Source organism: Bombus huntii, chromosome 1 (assembly GCF_024542735.1).
Source record: "Bombus huntii isolate Logan2020A chromosome 1, iyBomHunt1.1, whole genome shotgun sequence".
Taxonomy (NCBI): Eukaryota; Metazoa; Arthropoda; class Insecta; order Hymenoptera; family Apidae; genus Bombus; species Bombus huntii.
Window position 1 is genome coordinate 26,782,519 of NC_066238.1, and position 17,641 is coordinate 26,800,159.

The 17,641-nt window shown below is 34.5% G+C and overlaps 1 protein-coding gene across 3 annotated transcripts in view; it reads left to right on the forward strand.

Annotated features, from left to right (window-relative positions):
* LOC126866292 (putative aminopeptidase-2) overlaps nt 1-17,641 on the forward strand; it is a 75,383-nt gene that overhangs the window by 13,739 nt on the left and 44,003 nt on the right. For all 3 annotated transcript variants that reach the window (XM_050619693.1, XM_050619700.1, XM_050619709.1), the window contains exons 9-15: nt 7,923-8,107; nt 8,760-8,927; nt 9,305-9,457; nt 10,191-10,814; nt 13,600-13,758; nt 15,650-16,124; nt 17,342-17,583. In XM_050619693.1, the coding sequence (XP_050475650.1) occupies nt 7,923-8,107; nt 8,760-8,927; nt 9,305-9,457; nt 10,191-10,814; nt 13,600-13,758; nt 15,650-16,124; nt 17,342-17,583 (2,006 nt within the window). The remainder of the gene's footprint in view (nt 1-7,922; nt 8,108-8,759; nt 8,928-9,304; nt 9,458-10,190; nt 10,815-13,599; nt 13,759-15,649; nt 16,125-17,341; nt 17,584-17,641) is intronic.

The window sequence follows — 17,641 nt, forward strand, 5'->3', positions numbered from 1 at the left end:
TACTTAAAATATAAATAGCAATGTTTCATGCCTGATGCGTTCTTAAGTGGATAATAATCTTTAAAATAATCTAAATCTCCTATCTAAGTCTCCATAGTAAATATGTAGTATGGTAATTATTTAGAAAGCTGCTGGTATCTTCGACTTCGATGATTTTTAAATATGTCGTAGAAAACAACTTTTCCTTTGCGTATTACCGCCAAATTCTTCTAATTTTCGAAATATTTGCAAAAAACTGTCAGGATCACTACAGTGAATTCTACTCATGTATGTGTATCTGTGACACAGTACACAAGCAGAGCCGAACAAAACTCAATTTGATTCTTTTTAATATAACCATACATGTAGGAAACGTATAGCGCTAGTAGGTTTGCTAACAGTATGATCGATGCTCCATCAATCTATATTTACGCAGTCACTATTCGTTACTAATTACTCTCGTTACAATGGTTCTCTTTTAAATACATTGACCACACTTTTTGACAACGCTGACAGCACTCCTTGACAACGCTGACAACACACCCGATATCTCCCAGGCAATCCGTCCACGATACTGCACTATACTACATTTCTACAATAGACCATTCTGACAAATACATCTAACATCAGATGTACTCATCATCACTGATTTCGCTCGCGCCCCAGTCTTTCTATGGCTGCCTCGGGTGACAGTCGCGTCACGGGATCCTCCTGATCCTCTTCTTGGGCCTTGTGCACTCGATCGATCAAACCGCTTCGGCCTTCCTACACTAACAACACTTCTTGGAATGTTAGCGATCCTGATAGCGGCCTGTATATCGGCGTGTCTGCCTCCTCCTTGTACCAAATAACTAGAAGGAGGTTATCCCCAGGGACCGGCGGTTGCACGTTGCATGGTAACTGAGAAGTTCCACCTGTCACTGCCTCCGCATCTATCATAGTCACACTTCATATGATGATCCGCCGTGGAGGTCGTTTGCGGCCCCTCGTATTCGCCTTCTCGCTGCACTATGTAACGCCTATTTCCTAAAACTTTCACCGCGCGGTACTGCCCAAGGAACTTCGAGTGAAGCTTTCGCCCAGGACCGTCCTGCGTCCTCTTAATCGCCACCAGAACCCCCGTCTTGTATGTTGTTACCTTCTTGCGTCTCTTGTTAAACACCCATCTGTTTTCAGCCCGAATCTCCCAGATTCTTCTCTTTCCTTCTATGCACGACTGATCTCGCTCCTTAAAACTCTTGTTCTCGCCATTCTTCATCAGTGTATCAACTATCTTACACCTGAAAGGGGTTTGCTGTTGCACGACATTTATGGAATCGCAGACATCAACCGTTTTCCCTTGTTTCAGCGTCGACATTTCTGAGTCGCTTCAATTGCGCACAAGAATATCACCCCACGTGTTACCTAGCTCTTCATCGCGCAGTTTATGTCTACAAACTTGAATGATCTCGTCACCGATTCGAAATTGCTTCGACTTGGCTGCTACTTCATTTGCATCTATCTTCGAAATCACGCTCAAAAATATTAAGGAATCTTTGACATTCCACCGCCACATTTTTCTGACGTGCTCGTGCTAGGTCTTGTTTGTTCGACTGTATAATTCGCACAACACTCTGTGAATCCTACGAAAACCTCATCTCAACCGTCTGTGTCGTCTCCATCCGACAGTCTATTACAATCTTTTTTCTCCACTTTACAAATAGAAACGTTTCCTTTCTTTATGTTTACTTCGACAGTATTGAGGAAGTCTGCGCCAATAATAAACGAATGTTGCATTAGGGTATCTGAAACTACATGTACCGTCATAACATACGGCTCATCGACTATCAGAATATTCATCGAAAATTCTCCGGGTGTACAATTTCTTTCGGACCCGATACAGCGAAATTTAACAATTTTCTGATCTAATTCGCTACCGGTGTCTATTAGCGCAGGCAATTCGAAAGCTCCGATCTTGACGTCTTTACCACGCTTCGTCTGTAACAATCTCCACGCACTACAAACCTCTTTAAGGGACTCACTCAGGTTGCTGCACTTCTCTGCGATATGTCCATGCCAACAACATTTAAAACACCTAGGACCTTCCGAGTTGCTCGGTCAATCTGCACTGACATGTTCTTTATCACCGCAATTATAACATCTTTTATCCTTCACTACATTTCCAGATTGACTATGCTCCTTGTTGTTTTCGGTTTTGACCGGCTTCGCAGTCGACTTTGTTTTGCGACACTTTTGTTCTTCGTAGTGTAGGAAGTGTAGTTGGAGCTAGGTGAAAAGAGAATTCGCGTTTCGTCCCGGGACTACCGGTAGACTCGTCAGTAAGGCTATGCCCGGTAGTCCCTGCCTTAGACGTAGAGGGAGTATCGCTAGGTGCGGTATTTGTATCGTGCGCCCGTATATTCGATCCCTAGCGAGACAGGCAGACTCGTTGTCGTCGTAGTAGCCCTCTGGTGTTGACGGTTGGTATCCGCGGATCGCCCGGGAAGTGTTACGACCGCGTTGATGCCTCGACCTGTCGGCGTCTTGTTGATATCGATCCGCCACAGTAGATAACTAATCTTAGCCCTTTTCTACCTTTGCTTCCACTTCCATATCCACATGACTAGCTATTTCGAACATGCGGTGCATATAAGCCAAGCATGCTTCATCGCTTCTTCTTTTCGTTTTCTCAATTCTCTTGTGTACTTGCCAACTATTAATTTTTTTTTAGAATTCTTTAATTGGTCCTTGCTTCAACTCATGCCAAGTCCTAGTTCGATACTCGCAAGTATCCTTGGTGATCCTCTCAACATAATCACTCCTAAACTAAACAACTAAACTCCTCAACTAAACAATCCTCGCATAAATTGCCTTTTGTGCTTCTGACCACATGCACATGTTTACAATTTCTTCGAGCGATTCGAATCATCCATCGACATTTTCACTTTTGTCGTCACTGAATGTTTCTAATGCGTCCTCGACGTCTTTAAAACTCAATGTTGATCCAACCTGTGCTTTAAGACAGTATTTGTCACAATCTTGGCGCACATCTCGTGTGCTTCTCCTGCGTTCTCTTACGTCTTCTTCATCGTCTTCAACCTCACTTTTTCATCCATGTTTGTATTGTTTTCTTCCATGACCGCCTGCAGCCGTGCACGTAGTGCGGGTTTTCCCGTCGTTTCTAATCCCAAACTAGCGAGACGCACTCTCAACTCTTTCGCCTTCAGCTTCTCGAGATTTTCGTCTTCGACTCGATCGCACTTAGCTCTTAGCACGGTTCCTGAGCCTCGCTGGTCCGTCGACCCTTCACCGCTTGTTGATCCCTTAAGATTCGATTGTTCAACACTACACGCTCGACTCAATCTGGCAATCAACACTGACCTCGCACTAGATATTGGTAAATTCATCTTTGAGAGCTTACTCCTCAATTCTTCCAGCGTCAAACTTTCTTCACTTGACAATTGTCCGTCTTCAACATTTGCCATTTTTTATTTTTTTCAACACTATTCTTCAAATGATAAACTACACTAATTTTAACTGTCTACGATATCGTCACCGATATCAGACCGCGCACCGGAAAATTTAATACTACCACGAGTTGATCCCGGCCGAGCCCCCAATTTGTAGGAAATGGTATAGTGCTAGTAGGTTTGGTAACAGTATTGTATTTTCGGACGTTCGCGGGGAGACGCGATTTCGAAGAAGCGCGCCAACGGAAGTCGTAAATTCCCGTTACGATTTGATTAATCGACGCCACGAATCGTTCGATACCTTATTTCTTATGAGATAATAAGGGTAGTTGATTGAATATAACGCTGCTATTAACAGGTTACTATATATTTTGAATGATCCAACAACTTCATCAGTGTGATACAAGCTTAAGTATTTGAAATGGCAACTTCGAATGAGTACGACCTGAGACTCCTTTCATGTTGACGATAGTGGTGATATATCTCATGTCGATTGACTATTTTCAACTTGTAGATTCTTGCTGTTCCTTGCACTGTCCTCTGACTCGAGTTGATGTAGACTCACTAGTCACTCTTATGTTGGTACGGAGGAAAGTTCGGTGTAGGTGTGCCCTTGAACGAAGAATGCGGATTCCTTGTTCACACTTTGCGTCAGGAAAGTACATCAGTATATTTGTACAATAGTGTACTACACGGAGTACACTATGACGTATAATTTTTTCACTTAACCACCGATAGATGATTTTATTAACCTGTTTCCTTTGTTCTGCTGACAATCTCCGTGGGTTTTGGTATACTGGTGCATCATCTTCAAGTATGATTTTCATGCGTACACCTGTGTCCTTTTTCTTCGTCACTGTATATTCACTAATCAAATTTTTAATATCGTCTCTGGTTTTTTTATCTTCAATATGGTCCAACTCGACCAGATCTCGGTCGTTTTGTTTACTACATACGTCTATATTTAACACTTCATTCTATTCACTACCTTCGGCAGCACACTGGTTCTCACGTAGTTCTTTTTTAATTTGTTTAAACTTTACTTTTTTTCTCTCTTACTTGCATTTGTTCAGTTAATTCAATACTTAATAGTACATCGTGTCCCAAGAAGTTATCGGGAACTACATCAAAATCTAGCGTTGCCTTTAAACCGTCAATCATTATATCCGTTTTGAGTCGTCCCATGGTGTTGTACGTCAACGGCGCCTATACTATCGAATCTAATAATTCTTTTCTCAAGTTGAGGTGCTCCTAAACGCAAATACATACTGATTCTTATTAAATTAAGATCACTTCCTGTGTCTATCTTTGCCACTACATTCATGTTCATAATCTTTATTTGCTTGACCCCTCTTTTATTTTCATTTCTCCACCCATCATAACGCGTTTTATCCTTTAGTATATTTGCACAGTTTGATGAAATGTATCCGAATTCTCTAGATTTAAAATATTTAGGACCTTTCGATATGTTCGGACAATCAGCACTCACATGTTCCCTATCACCGCAATTATGACACCTTCTATACTTCACTACTCTTCTAGATTGCCTGTTTTTTCTGCTGTCCTCTGCTCTGACCGATCTCACAGACGACTCTGCTATGCGGGATTTTTGTTCCTCATAGATGATTAGATTTTCCTTTAGTTCTTTCATTGATTTAGCTCCATAAAGTATAAAGTATAAAGTCTTTATTGACTTCTTTGTCTCTTATTCCTTCTACGATGTACCGCATTTTCGCTGCTTCTTCATATCCACGTGACTAGCTATTCCAAGCATTCGGTACATGTAGGCCGTACATCCTTCGTCATCTCTTTTATTTGCCAAGATTAAAGAAAGATTAAAGATTATTTGCCAAGGTGTATTTGCCAAGTATTACATTTTTTTGAAAATTCCTTTATTAGTCCTCTTTTTAATTCAAGCCAAGTTCTAGCATGGCACTCACGATTCACAAATATTTTTGCAGATCCTCTCATCAGCTTTTTTGTATAAATTACTTTCTGTTCTTCTGTCCACATACACATGCTTGCCGTTTCTTCAAACGTCTTGAATCATTGACTGATATTTTCATTGTTTTCGCCCGTAGAAACTTCTAAGGCGTCTTGGACATCCTGAAAACTTAATGTTGTACGCCTACGTGTCTTTCTACAGCATTTGTCACAATTCTGATGTATATCTCGCGCGCTCCTTCTGCGTTCACTTTCAACTTCTTCATCGTCTTCCGTTTCACTCTTGTAGTCAGTTTCTTCCTCCGACGACGCATCTTCTACCAAGGCCGCCTGTAGTCGCTCACGTAATTCAGCTTTTCTTCCTTTCGTCTCTAGTCCCATACTAGCTAGACGTTCTCTTAATTCCTTTGTCCTAAGCCTCTCGAGATTTTCGCCTACATCTCGATCTCGCTTAGTTGTTGGTATGGTCCCCGAACCACGCTTCTCCGCAGACCTTTCACCGTTCGCTTGCTCTTTGAGATTTGATTGACCAGCACTACACACACGCTCGATTTAGCCCTGGCTACCAACATTGACCTTGCACCAGATATCGGTAGATTCATCTGAGCAAACTTGTTTCTTAATTCCTCCATCGTTAGATTCTCCTCACTAGAAAATTGTTCCTCTTCACAATTTGCCATCTTAGACTTTACAATAATGTCTTTGAATACACACGATATTATTAGCAACAGCTAACGATCTCTTATCACACCGCTTCCCGAAATTTTAGATTGGCACGGTTTTAAAAATAAATCCCGGACGAGCCCCCAATTTGTAGGAATGCTATATTATAAGTTTATAGAAAACAGTATGATAAATACAATATCGTTGCACTCTCACGAAATCGAATATAATACAGCGTTTCGCGTATTCGTTTCTCACTAATTCTACGACACAACAACACAACGAACTTAACACGACCACGATAAATTCAACTCTGACAGCATTTTCCATGCTCATTTTTCCCTTAACATACCTTGGTAATGCTCACAACACTCCTTGACAACATTAACATATCTTGACAACGCTAATAAACAATTACCCCTCACGCCTCGTCATTCCCTGACATCACACTATCCCACATTATTATACTATTACTGTTACACAGGGTCTTCGACTAGAGACTTAAAAAACTTAATGGCTAATCCTTGAAGATAAAATGAAATAAAAATAAAAAATAAAAAAATTACTTTTCGGCTTTGCTTCTTAGTTGCTGACATTTAAAATTTAGCCCTGTGTGATTTTTTTGTGGACACCCGCGGGTGGGACAATTGTAGTGCGTGTGTGAAATTTGTATAAAAATTGTTTAGATATGCTGTTATTTGTTAATTAACTATGGAGGCAAAGGATTAGAATAAACATTAATCCTCTCTATTCGAAAATCTCATGAGACGGTTTTCGATATGCTGTTATGAATTTTAATGAGTAGGCAGGAATAACGTTTAATCAACGATTTTTCATACTTAAAATGGTTTAACGTTTTCAAATGTCATAATCTTCTTTTCTGCGACTTGTGCGAGGTAAGCTGCTGCTTATGCATCGTTCGATTTGAGCATCCCTATGCACCCCACTGCATAGGCTGACCTATCTAATTGAGTTCATGTAAGGAGGTTTGCTCGCGCACAGGGATATCTCGGCTAATATTTAATTGCCAATAATTAAAGAACAAAGCCGGAAACACAATTTTTTTATTCCTGATTTTTATCTTGTTTTAACATCAAGAATTATCCTTTAAACTTTTTTACACTTGTAGCCGAACACCATGCATACGTAAGAAAAAAATTTATATAGAAAAGTTATTCAAAATATCGACTTCTACAACATGTCCAAAAATCATTGAAATCGGAGGGTAGTTTATGTTTCAACCCGATATGTGTTATAATATTCGATTGTTTGGAAAATTCGTAGTTAAATTTTAAAAAAGTTAAAAAATAATGTACGTTTATATATAGAATTAATATTATTTTCCTGCTTTTTGCCAATGAGTTTACTATATATCATAATCGAGTTTTCAAAACTTCTTCTTCCCTTATTAGTGATGAATCAATCTAAGTAGTTGTTATAGGTTTTTAATGGCAGTTTTGTGGCATTATACAATTTTGTAAAAATCAAAATAAATAACATGCGGACCATGTTTTATTCGGTGGATATTATAAATGGGATAGAAGTGGCAGAACATCCCATTTAACCACTACTTTTTATTTCAACAATTTGCATTGTAATTTCTAGATGTCTTTCCTAGATTACTGTACTTATTTATAGTTCCTATTTGTTCAAATTTTATGTTTTGCTATATGATAGATATTCATAATAAATAATTCCCTCCCATTTTAGAAAAATATAAAATAAAGTTCGTCAGAAACAACAGGAACTTTTCGAACAACTTAATAGGTGAAATAAAGTTCTATTTACAATTAGATTGAAAAAATTTTTTAATCGTAATGGAAATATTCACACATCCTGCGTAACTCATGCCGATTTTTCAATGATCCCCGCAATTAAATCTTATAGGAATTTGTTCTCATCCTCATCAAAGATGTATACAAAGATATTGGGTATGTGGACCGTCCAAGTGACGATAGATTAACAGTATTATTGAGAGGTGAATTGAACAAGTGGGCTTGCAACTATGGTCACGAAACCTGCGTGCAGACATTCACTAGAATGTTCCAGCAATGGGCAAAATATAACATAACGTAAGGGAATTAAAGTTTGTCGATATTATTTAAGCCTGGTACAAATTTAATAAGCAATCTCAAAACAGGTATTTTCGTATAACACAGTCATTAAGTTCTTAAAAAATGTCATACTATATGAATTTGTGTTATATAGACGGAATTACTGATATAAAATGTAGAATTGTATTATTATGAGAAAAATATATCGGTTTTGTACTTTCAAATTATTTTCTTCGTCTTTTTTGTAACTAAATGGATCATCAATACATCAACTTGCACTCAGTCACTTATTTTTAATAATCGATAATTAAATGTATAAATAAATCAATGTATAATGATATTATATATAATTGTTTCTATAATAATACTAAGATAAATACAGCTTAATACACTCATTTTTAACTATAGATCGTTCATATCTGAATCTGAATTCTTATCTTATGGTTGCAATCTAATAGAAAATTGTAAAACCTCCATTTCAATTCCAAAACATATTAACAGTCATATATATTCTTAAATGGAATAGTTATACTAAATTACTAATTAGGAAATAGAATTATTAACTAACTCGAGATTACAATATTTTACTTGTGGCAATAGAAATAACAAAAATGTATATGATTGTAGTGGTAAATTAATAATTAATTTCGCCTATTACTATACCTTTTAGGATTAAACCCAACCAGCGACCTGTCGCATATTGCATGGGCGTGAAATATGGAACGAAAGAAGACTGGGAATTTTTATGGGATAAATATAATAATTCAAACTCCGCAACTGAACAAGTGGTTATACTAGAGGCACTCGGTTGTACCGAGGATGTTGTTCTCTTAGAGAAGTCAGAATCCTATTCTTGCTTATATTATTAGACAGCCGATGTTTATGCAAATTGATATTATGGATATCATTAAATAAGTGATATTAAATAAGAACCTAAATAGAAACTTGTTTTGTCCCCTAAATATTGCAACGTATGTTTTAGTTCGGATATTATACATATGTACATGCATTTACATATAATGATATTCTACATGTATATATATGCCCATACAAAAATATATACATGTGTAATATCATTGTATATATATACATAATCCGCATATATAGCATTTTGACATCTTTAAACATCAGAAATGCATAAACATTCGTAGTTTTTTTATTACACATAGAGATGTATCGTTCAGGGTTCACGATTTTGTTATATTACTTTTACAGATACCTGTTATACGCGCTAAAGAATTTCGAAGAAGGCAGAATTCGAATGCAAGACAATTCTGCCGTGTTCTCCGCAGTTCACAGTTCCAGTGCTTTTGGCGCAGAGTTTGTGTTAAATTTCGTCGCGAAACATTCCACTGAAATGATCAAATTGTATGTTCTAAACTTAACAAAAAAATGTATCGTTTCATATCTTCTATTAATGCTACTTACTTGTTGTTATAGCAAATATTGATATAATATAATTTATTTCTACATTTTACACGTTTGGAAAAGTCGTAGCGTTTCCAGAATTGTTAAAATATGCTAACTTGGGAGAAATATTTCTAGGATACTACAATAAATGTAGCAATTAGTGAGACAAATTTAAAACTAATTAGTAGAAAAGGCGTTTCTTAATAAGACATCATTAAACTATAATTGGACAATATCCTAAAAATATTGGATCTCATTCCCAGCTAAAATGTTCAACTTCAACAGTTGTTCAACTTTATCAAATTTATCATTTACTCTTTCCACATTTTTTTTAATGTCAAGAAATAAAATAATGAGGAGTACTGCAAAACCATTTGAATTAATCAATTACCAAAACGAATGAAAAGTTCTTTAGCAATATAAAATTTAAGTAACAGTATTACGATTTTATGAATTTTTTTTAAATACAAAGTTTTTTAAAAACAAAAAATTCTAATTCTACTACATTTAAGTCTTTATTCATTTGTCTATGAATTATTCAAATTAATATCTTATCTTTAAATTTATCTTAAATTGCACTGCGAATTCTCCAAACAAGTACTTTTTAAAATAATTTTTCTTAAATTTCACCATGACTTTTTTTAGCAGTCCAATAAATATTAATATTAATATAATAAAACACCTGTTTCAGTTATAATGGAACAGAGACAATTTCAAGTATCCTGTCATCAGCCTCGAAACGTTTCTCCACTCAAAAATTAGTGGATAAATTCGAAAATTTGATCAAGCAACGCCAAGCTGAATTCAAGAATATCTTAAATTCGTTGAACAATTCGTTAGAACTAGCAAAATACGAATTGTCGTGGTTGAAGAAGTACACTAGACCAATTATGTCATGGGTAATTGATTTCAATGACAAGCACCGCCCAGATACAGATTATTATCGTCTACCCACGAGCATTACTCCTAACTCTTATTCCATCTGGATAACCACTGATTTAAGCGAACTCGACAATTTTACATTCAAAGGATCAGTGAAGATTAAAGCAACCGTTACGAACAAAACGAAGAATATCACTTTACATTCAGCAGGCTTAATCCATGAAAATATATCCATAGTCGTAGACAGTCAGAATGTTGTTATTGCAAAAATTGATATTTACGAAAAGTATGATTTCCTAGTCATCGAGCTAGGAAAAGAATTGCAAGTTGGACAAAAATTACTTACTACGATAGAATATAGGGGATATTTAAATGAGAAAGACATGCGTGGATTCTATAGAAGTTCGTACATTGATGAAGATGGTCAAACAAGGTAAATAATTTACTCACACTGTGTCCGATCGTGGAGAGACGCGGTCGCGAGGAAAACGCGTCAGCGAGAGGCGTAAATTCTCGCTACGATTCGAATAATCGACGCCGCGAATTAGTCGTTCCCCTGTTTCGATTAAGATAACAAAGGTGGTTCAATGAGTTTAACACTGAATTAATATGGTTAACATAAACTTGTATATTTGACAATATTTAAAAATAATATAATGAACACGCCACAAATTATTTATCGATTATACAATTAGTTTGTTAGTAATTTGACCCGACTTTATAATATTTCTTAATGCATTTGTTAGACTAAGCGACTTTAATTTTATTCGTCAGAACTTCTCCATGTTTGAATCCTCAAATGACACTGATTGCCCTTCGATCTCTTTCTGTCTTTTCTCAGAGACGACCCCCACTACGCTCGGGTCACGCCACCGTTCGCGCCTATGATCACGTATGCCATCTTCTTTGTGTATATGAAATAACGGTCACGTTAAACGAATCGACATTTCTGGAACTCGCTGCTTAATGAATTATGCGCTTGCCGCTACATTGTGTATCTTTCGTCAGTCAGATAAGACTGTCTGCGACATTGTAGTGCCACGAGCGACGGTTAGGAATACGGCCTATAGTAAGCCTCGTAGCGTAGCATACTGCTATCGATAAATATTTAGACACTTGGTGCAATTTGATCGAAAAATTTATATTTTTGTTATATTGTGAAGGTTATAATGAAATAATTCTAAAACAAGGAACACACCTCTATTCTATTTATAAAAAGTATTGGAATATAGTCCTATTTTAATAAACAATTAAGTGTCTTTATCAAATACTGCAAATACTTATGTTTTATAATATTATTATATATTATTATTATACATTAAAATTATATATTGAAGCTACTCCTAATGTTGAATAGACGTAATTTTTGCATATTCGAAGTCATTCAACTCAGCTATCTACGTAGAACCAATTTTCATCCAACCTAAGTGTTGTTTTATTTATACTAGTTGATATATACTATTATACTAGTATATTTTTTTCAGCCTCTACTAGTCATTTAGCATAAAATCAGTACTCAATCTTAGATTAAAGAGTTTTACTTGAAATATATTTTTATACCAACTTTGTAAAAAAGGAAGGTATCTCGATTCGACATTTATTTTCTTTTTATGTATGTTTATTTCTCCGAAACTGTATGACCAATGGGGATGTGTCTTTTTACATCTCGTAGGGCATGTTCTTCCACTGATCCAGTGACAACATTCTTTTTTGCATTTGTTAAACTATTTTTTTTGCAAAAATCCAATTTTTGTATATATTCATTGATTACTCAGGATTGAATTGCGCTATCGAAATGAAACCTTCCGCATCGCCTAGGTATAATCAGCCCGTTTACAAAATTTTTCCAATTTGTTCATAGTGAACTATTGTCATTGCAAAGAATTTGGTGTTCACCAATTTCATCTTCGTATATTCAGAGATGGCTCTACAATTGTTGGACTAATACCAAGATGAGTCCAAAGAAGCAATCTGGGCAAGCATTTCAAATTGCGTTTTTCAATAGGCTTCGATTCGTGTTTCCGTCGCAAGAACTATTATTCTGCGGATTCGTTTTTGGGCGAATTATAGAATTATAGAAATATCCTTTTCTATCATTGTTCAAAGTATATCGCTGACGGAGTACAGTTGCTTTATTCCTTATTCACATGCGGGACTGAACAGTTTTTTATTCATCAATAAGAATTAAGAATTGAAATAAATAATAAATAGATAGAAATAAATTACCCTCTTCTTAATGACATGGAAATCGTTTTACGGTTGTCCTGTATTAGTATTGATCGCTCCATTAAGAAATATGAAATAACAATTTTTTCGAAAAGAATGTTACCAAGTTGGACATGCGCTAAAAATCATGAAATAATTTATACTTTATTTGTATTTTATTTAGGCACATACGCAGCAACGATTAAGATTACTCATTTAATTAGTCAACATTTTAAACATATTAGTCAGCATTTTAAACATATTACAACCTTGTTGAAGACGGCGCAAAATTAAAAATGCAACTCAGTCATTGTAACGATTGTATTTTGAACTATTGGCAAAGCTGCTGTATATATAATTCCACTAACTTGTGCACTATTAATACATCAAGCATAATTTGTATCCGTACGTATATTACAAGCGGCGGTTTTCAATTTGCCCAGTATTAAAACATGTTCTTTGTGACATTGCGTTATAATGCAGTGTAATTTAATGCAATTAAACATGAACTTGTTGAAATTTGAATAATGCAAATACAAACGAGTTAAAGTTTGAATAATATAAATATAAACGAGTTAAACTTTTCCAGTATGGCGCTCAAGTATTGTTGTACTAGAAACATTTTAAGGCGTATTGCGTCGCCTTCGAAAAGCTTGCAATATATTTAATATGCTGTTTAGTAAGTGATGATGAAAACAAGTGATCCCAACCGTTGTTACAAATACAAATAAAATATAAATTATTTCATACTTCTTAGCACACGTCGAAATCGGTAATATTTTTTTCTCAAAAGATCTTTTACATACATTTGCAATAATATGGACGTGCCGAAACACTTATGGACGAGAACTTATGTACCTCGTATTTTTCTGTTTATGCGCGACGTTACGGATTTTGAAAAATATTACAATAAGTTGTTGGCTTTAAGCCACTCGATATATGTAAGATCTTTAGTAATATCCCCGATTTTGTTAGAGTTTTGTGTAATGAAAACAATTTTGTTTGTTTAACAGGTGGTTAGCTGCCACACACATGGAACCAGTTGGAGCTCGAAAGATGTTCCCTTGTTTCGATGAACCAGCAATGAAGGCAAACTTCACAATGAATGTCCTGTTACCACAGAACTACACCGCCATTAGCAATATGCCAGTGGAATATGTGTATCAAAATCAGTATGTAACACTTTTTCTTTAATACTAAAAAGATAGAAATATTTTATTTTATATAAACTCGTATAATATTCGTTTATGCTCTTCAATTGTTTCACATAAACTATAAATATACCATACTTTAATTTTAATCTATTTACTTTCCAAGAAATAATATGTGAGATAAATATTACGGTACTGATCTTCTAAATCTTGATAAATATACTATATAAGAGATTATGCCTAATAAAAGTGCAATCACTGTAAATTTCATAAATAATTCATCTGCTATCACTTAATCGCTTGAGGATTCCTCTTACCAATTTGAATTGAAAATGTAAAATAAAATTCGTTCTTTTATAGGCCCCGTTTTGAAGGAAATGAAGTTTGAACATGTTTAATTGAAAATTAGTTCGGTGCATGTGTAATCGATAAATTTTCAAATTTGCGTTTCTTCAAAAAGAAACTTCCAGTGCAAAGATTTTTATATGACCTTGGTTCTACTCTCAACCACCGAATCTCTTTGATTTGAGTCGTAGCCTAAATTTAGGACCAAGATATTAAATATATATTTGATATTATAATTTTGATATTGCAATATGTTGGGGTGATCCACGAAACGGTTGCCACGATATATTTAACTTTGTGCTGACAATTTAATAAAAAATGTTTACATCAGAAGATGATTAGTATCAAACAAAGAATTTACTGATGTAAATAAAGTAGTTAAAAGTGACATTTCTTCGTGAAAAAACGGAACCAAAAAAAGGGTATTTTGTAAATAGCAGTATATACATGTACATGCCTCTTGTTATATTTTTATATTATACTATAAAATGAATTCAGTTATGTGGTAACATACAGAATGTCCCATTTGAAGTTATAGCTCATTTAGAAAAAAGTTTCAAATGAAACTTATCCTCTTTCGGGAGGGGAGTATCTTATGGTGGTCACAAATCTCCTTTAGGTGGACGTGCCTTCGATATTTCAAGCTGACCGTTTTCGTCCGTTTCGTGAGGAATTTATCGACCTATAATATATGTTTATGTTCCAAGATCATACAAAGTCATTTATTGTTGTTTAACGCCTACCTTCGTCGGATGTCCGGAAATTGTCTTTTATCTTCTGTATTCAAAAGAATGACCCTGGACATTAATATAATTATTTACTCTATCCCTAAATGATAAATCTATCCTCTCAGAAGCGATAGAACTAATTCTCCCAAATTCTTTGCGCTCACCCAAAATCGTCACTTTGAAATCTCGGAAGCATGTCCACCTAGAGAAGATTTGTGACCACCTTTTCGAAACAGAGTAAATTTCATTTGAAACATCTTTTTAAACGAGCTATAGTTTGGGAAATAATTGCGGAAAAAGCTTCAAATGAGACAGCCTGAATATTATTTCAATCGTCTGATGCTATAATAATTTATAATTTGTTTTTGTATTACCGTCTACGACTATCAGATAACTAAAATGATATTTACCATATCACATATCATATAAATTACATAAAAATATGTTAAGAAAGGCACATGGTGCTGTTTGAAAGATATAAAATGTCATTTATCTTTTTATGAAAAGATGATGCTTTTGAAAGTTACTTTTTACATCAGCAAATCCTTCGATTGATACTAATGGATTTTTGCTCGACAAATATATATTTATTAAACTAACAATAAAAAGTAACTCAGATAATGGCGACCGATTTGTGAACCACCTGATGGAATATTATTAATTTCACGAAATCAAATAGGTACATAAAAATATTAATATAACCAATATCGTCAAGTATTATCGGAACTCGATATGAAAGAAATTGTTCTCGTCATTCAAAGTGCAAAACCAATCAGTTAATAGTTGACTAGTTCATAATCGTCAACGATAAAACGAGTCACTTGATCAAACTTTTGCAGGAACACAACGAAGACAATTATTTTTAAAGAAACTCCCAAAATGTCGACGTACTTAGTGGCTCTGATAATTTCCGACTTTGTTTCGGTGAAAGACGCCGGGGAAATTCATGGAGTATGGGCAAGACGAAACGCAATCGAAGATGGAAAATATGCTCTATCTGTTATGACTCCTCTCGTTAATTTTTACGAGATAGCAGTGAATATCTCATACCAGTTGCCTAAACTCGACATGGTTGCGTTACCCGATTTTGTGTCAGGTGCAATGGAAAATTGGGGTCTATTGACATATAAAGAAAGAAACATACTATATGACCATGATTTATCGACCACAGCGTCAAAACAGAGTATAGTAAACGTGATATCACACGAAATCGCTCATCAGTGGTTTGGAAACCTTGTCAGTCCAAAATGGTGGAAATATATATGGTTGAATGAAGGCTTTGCAAGGTATTTCCAGTATTTTGGAACTGAACATGTAAGTATACTTATATGTAGGAATTATGTTGTAAACTTTCGACAATATTGATGTTTATGCTACACTTTTAGTTCTTGGAATATATGTATCATATACTAAGTTGATGCACTGTTTTTGACGAGGTCAACTATTTGTTTGTTTCAACTTTTTTAAATAATATAAAATATATCGATTCAGATAATTTAAGATCAGAAATTTTCATATTAAAGTAAACTATATTTTTTGCTGTTATTTATCTTGAAGCGACATATATTATACAACAATCTAATATTTTAAAAAATGTTTATACATGTAATATCTTGGACAGACTTCATTTTATAGATAGATATCAGACAGTTAAATCTATTATAATTCTTTTAAATCTAAAGTTTCTTTCTATTTCTACGTCTGACAAACAAAGTATCTCATAAAACATTGAAACAAATTTTAGTCATTATTTGAAAATTGTTCTAAATATTGTGAATGTGTTTCATGTTATAAGGAAAGTTTTTCCGTTACATATATACATATGTATGTAACATTCTCCTGAGGAAAAAAAGTCTTGAAATTCGATAAAAATTTGTTCTAAATTATATATGATATTATACTTAAATTTTTCACATATATTTTAAACAATGTTTTGAAAGTATTATGTTAATATTTAACTCTACTCAGTTCTTTTTATCTTTTTGTATAATTTAATTAGTTAGGCAATTTAAGTTTCAAAAGATCATTACTTCATTGCTTTAAAAATATGAATTGCAGTATATTGGTATAATTACTAATTATAGCAATGTCCCAATTATAATTCCAAATTACTTCTATGAATTCGTACAATATCAAAAAGTTCTCTTAAAATATTCGTCATAATAGTAAGCTTTTAAAATCGAATTCTGACATTTCTTAAAACTTCTTCTTAATTTATCAAATTTGATACTTCCACAATGGTACTTTTGACAAATCACACAATGAAAGCAATGATTCAGAATTAAATATAAAATATATCTCTTTTATTAGATAACATTAATCGTATTTTCTTAATTGTCAATATTTAAACTGCACAAATATCCTGTCTTCAATATGTGTATGTTGTACATTTCCCAAAAGCTAAACATATAAATGTTTCTTTAACAAATTCTTTTTTGTTATCTAACTGATTAACTTATTACTGCATTCCATATTTTTATTTTAGTCATAAAAGTGATACAACATTATTGATTAACAATACAATTTATTAGGTGAAACTTAATAAATGGTCTTTGGAGGCTCAGTTTGTCGTGGAACAGCTTCATTCAGCTTTTGAAACAGATAGTTCAATATCCACTCATGCTATGACCCATGATGTCTGGAGTCCAACACAAATTAGAGGAATATTCGATTCGATATCTTACGCAAAAGCTGCTAGCGTGATAAGAATGATAGAAAAAGTATTGGGTCGTCGTCCATTTTACGCAGTTCTTGCGAATTACTTAAAGAAACGGTAAGATTTGGACTAACAATAAATAAAAGATAAAGTAATATAGTAGTTTCAAAGACAT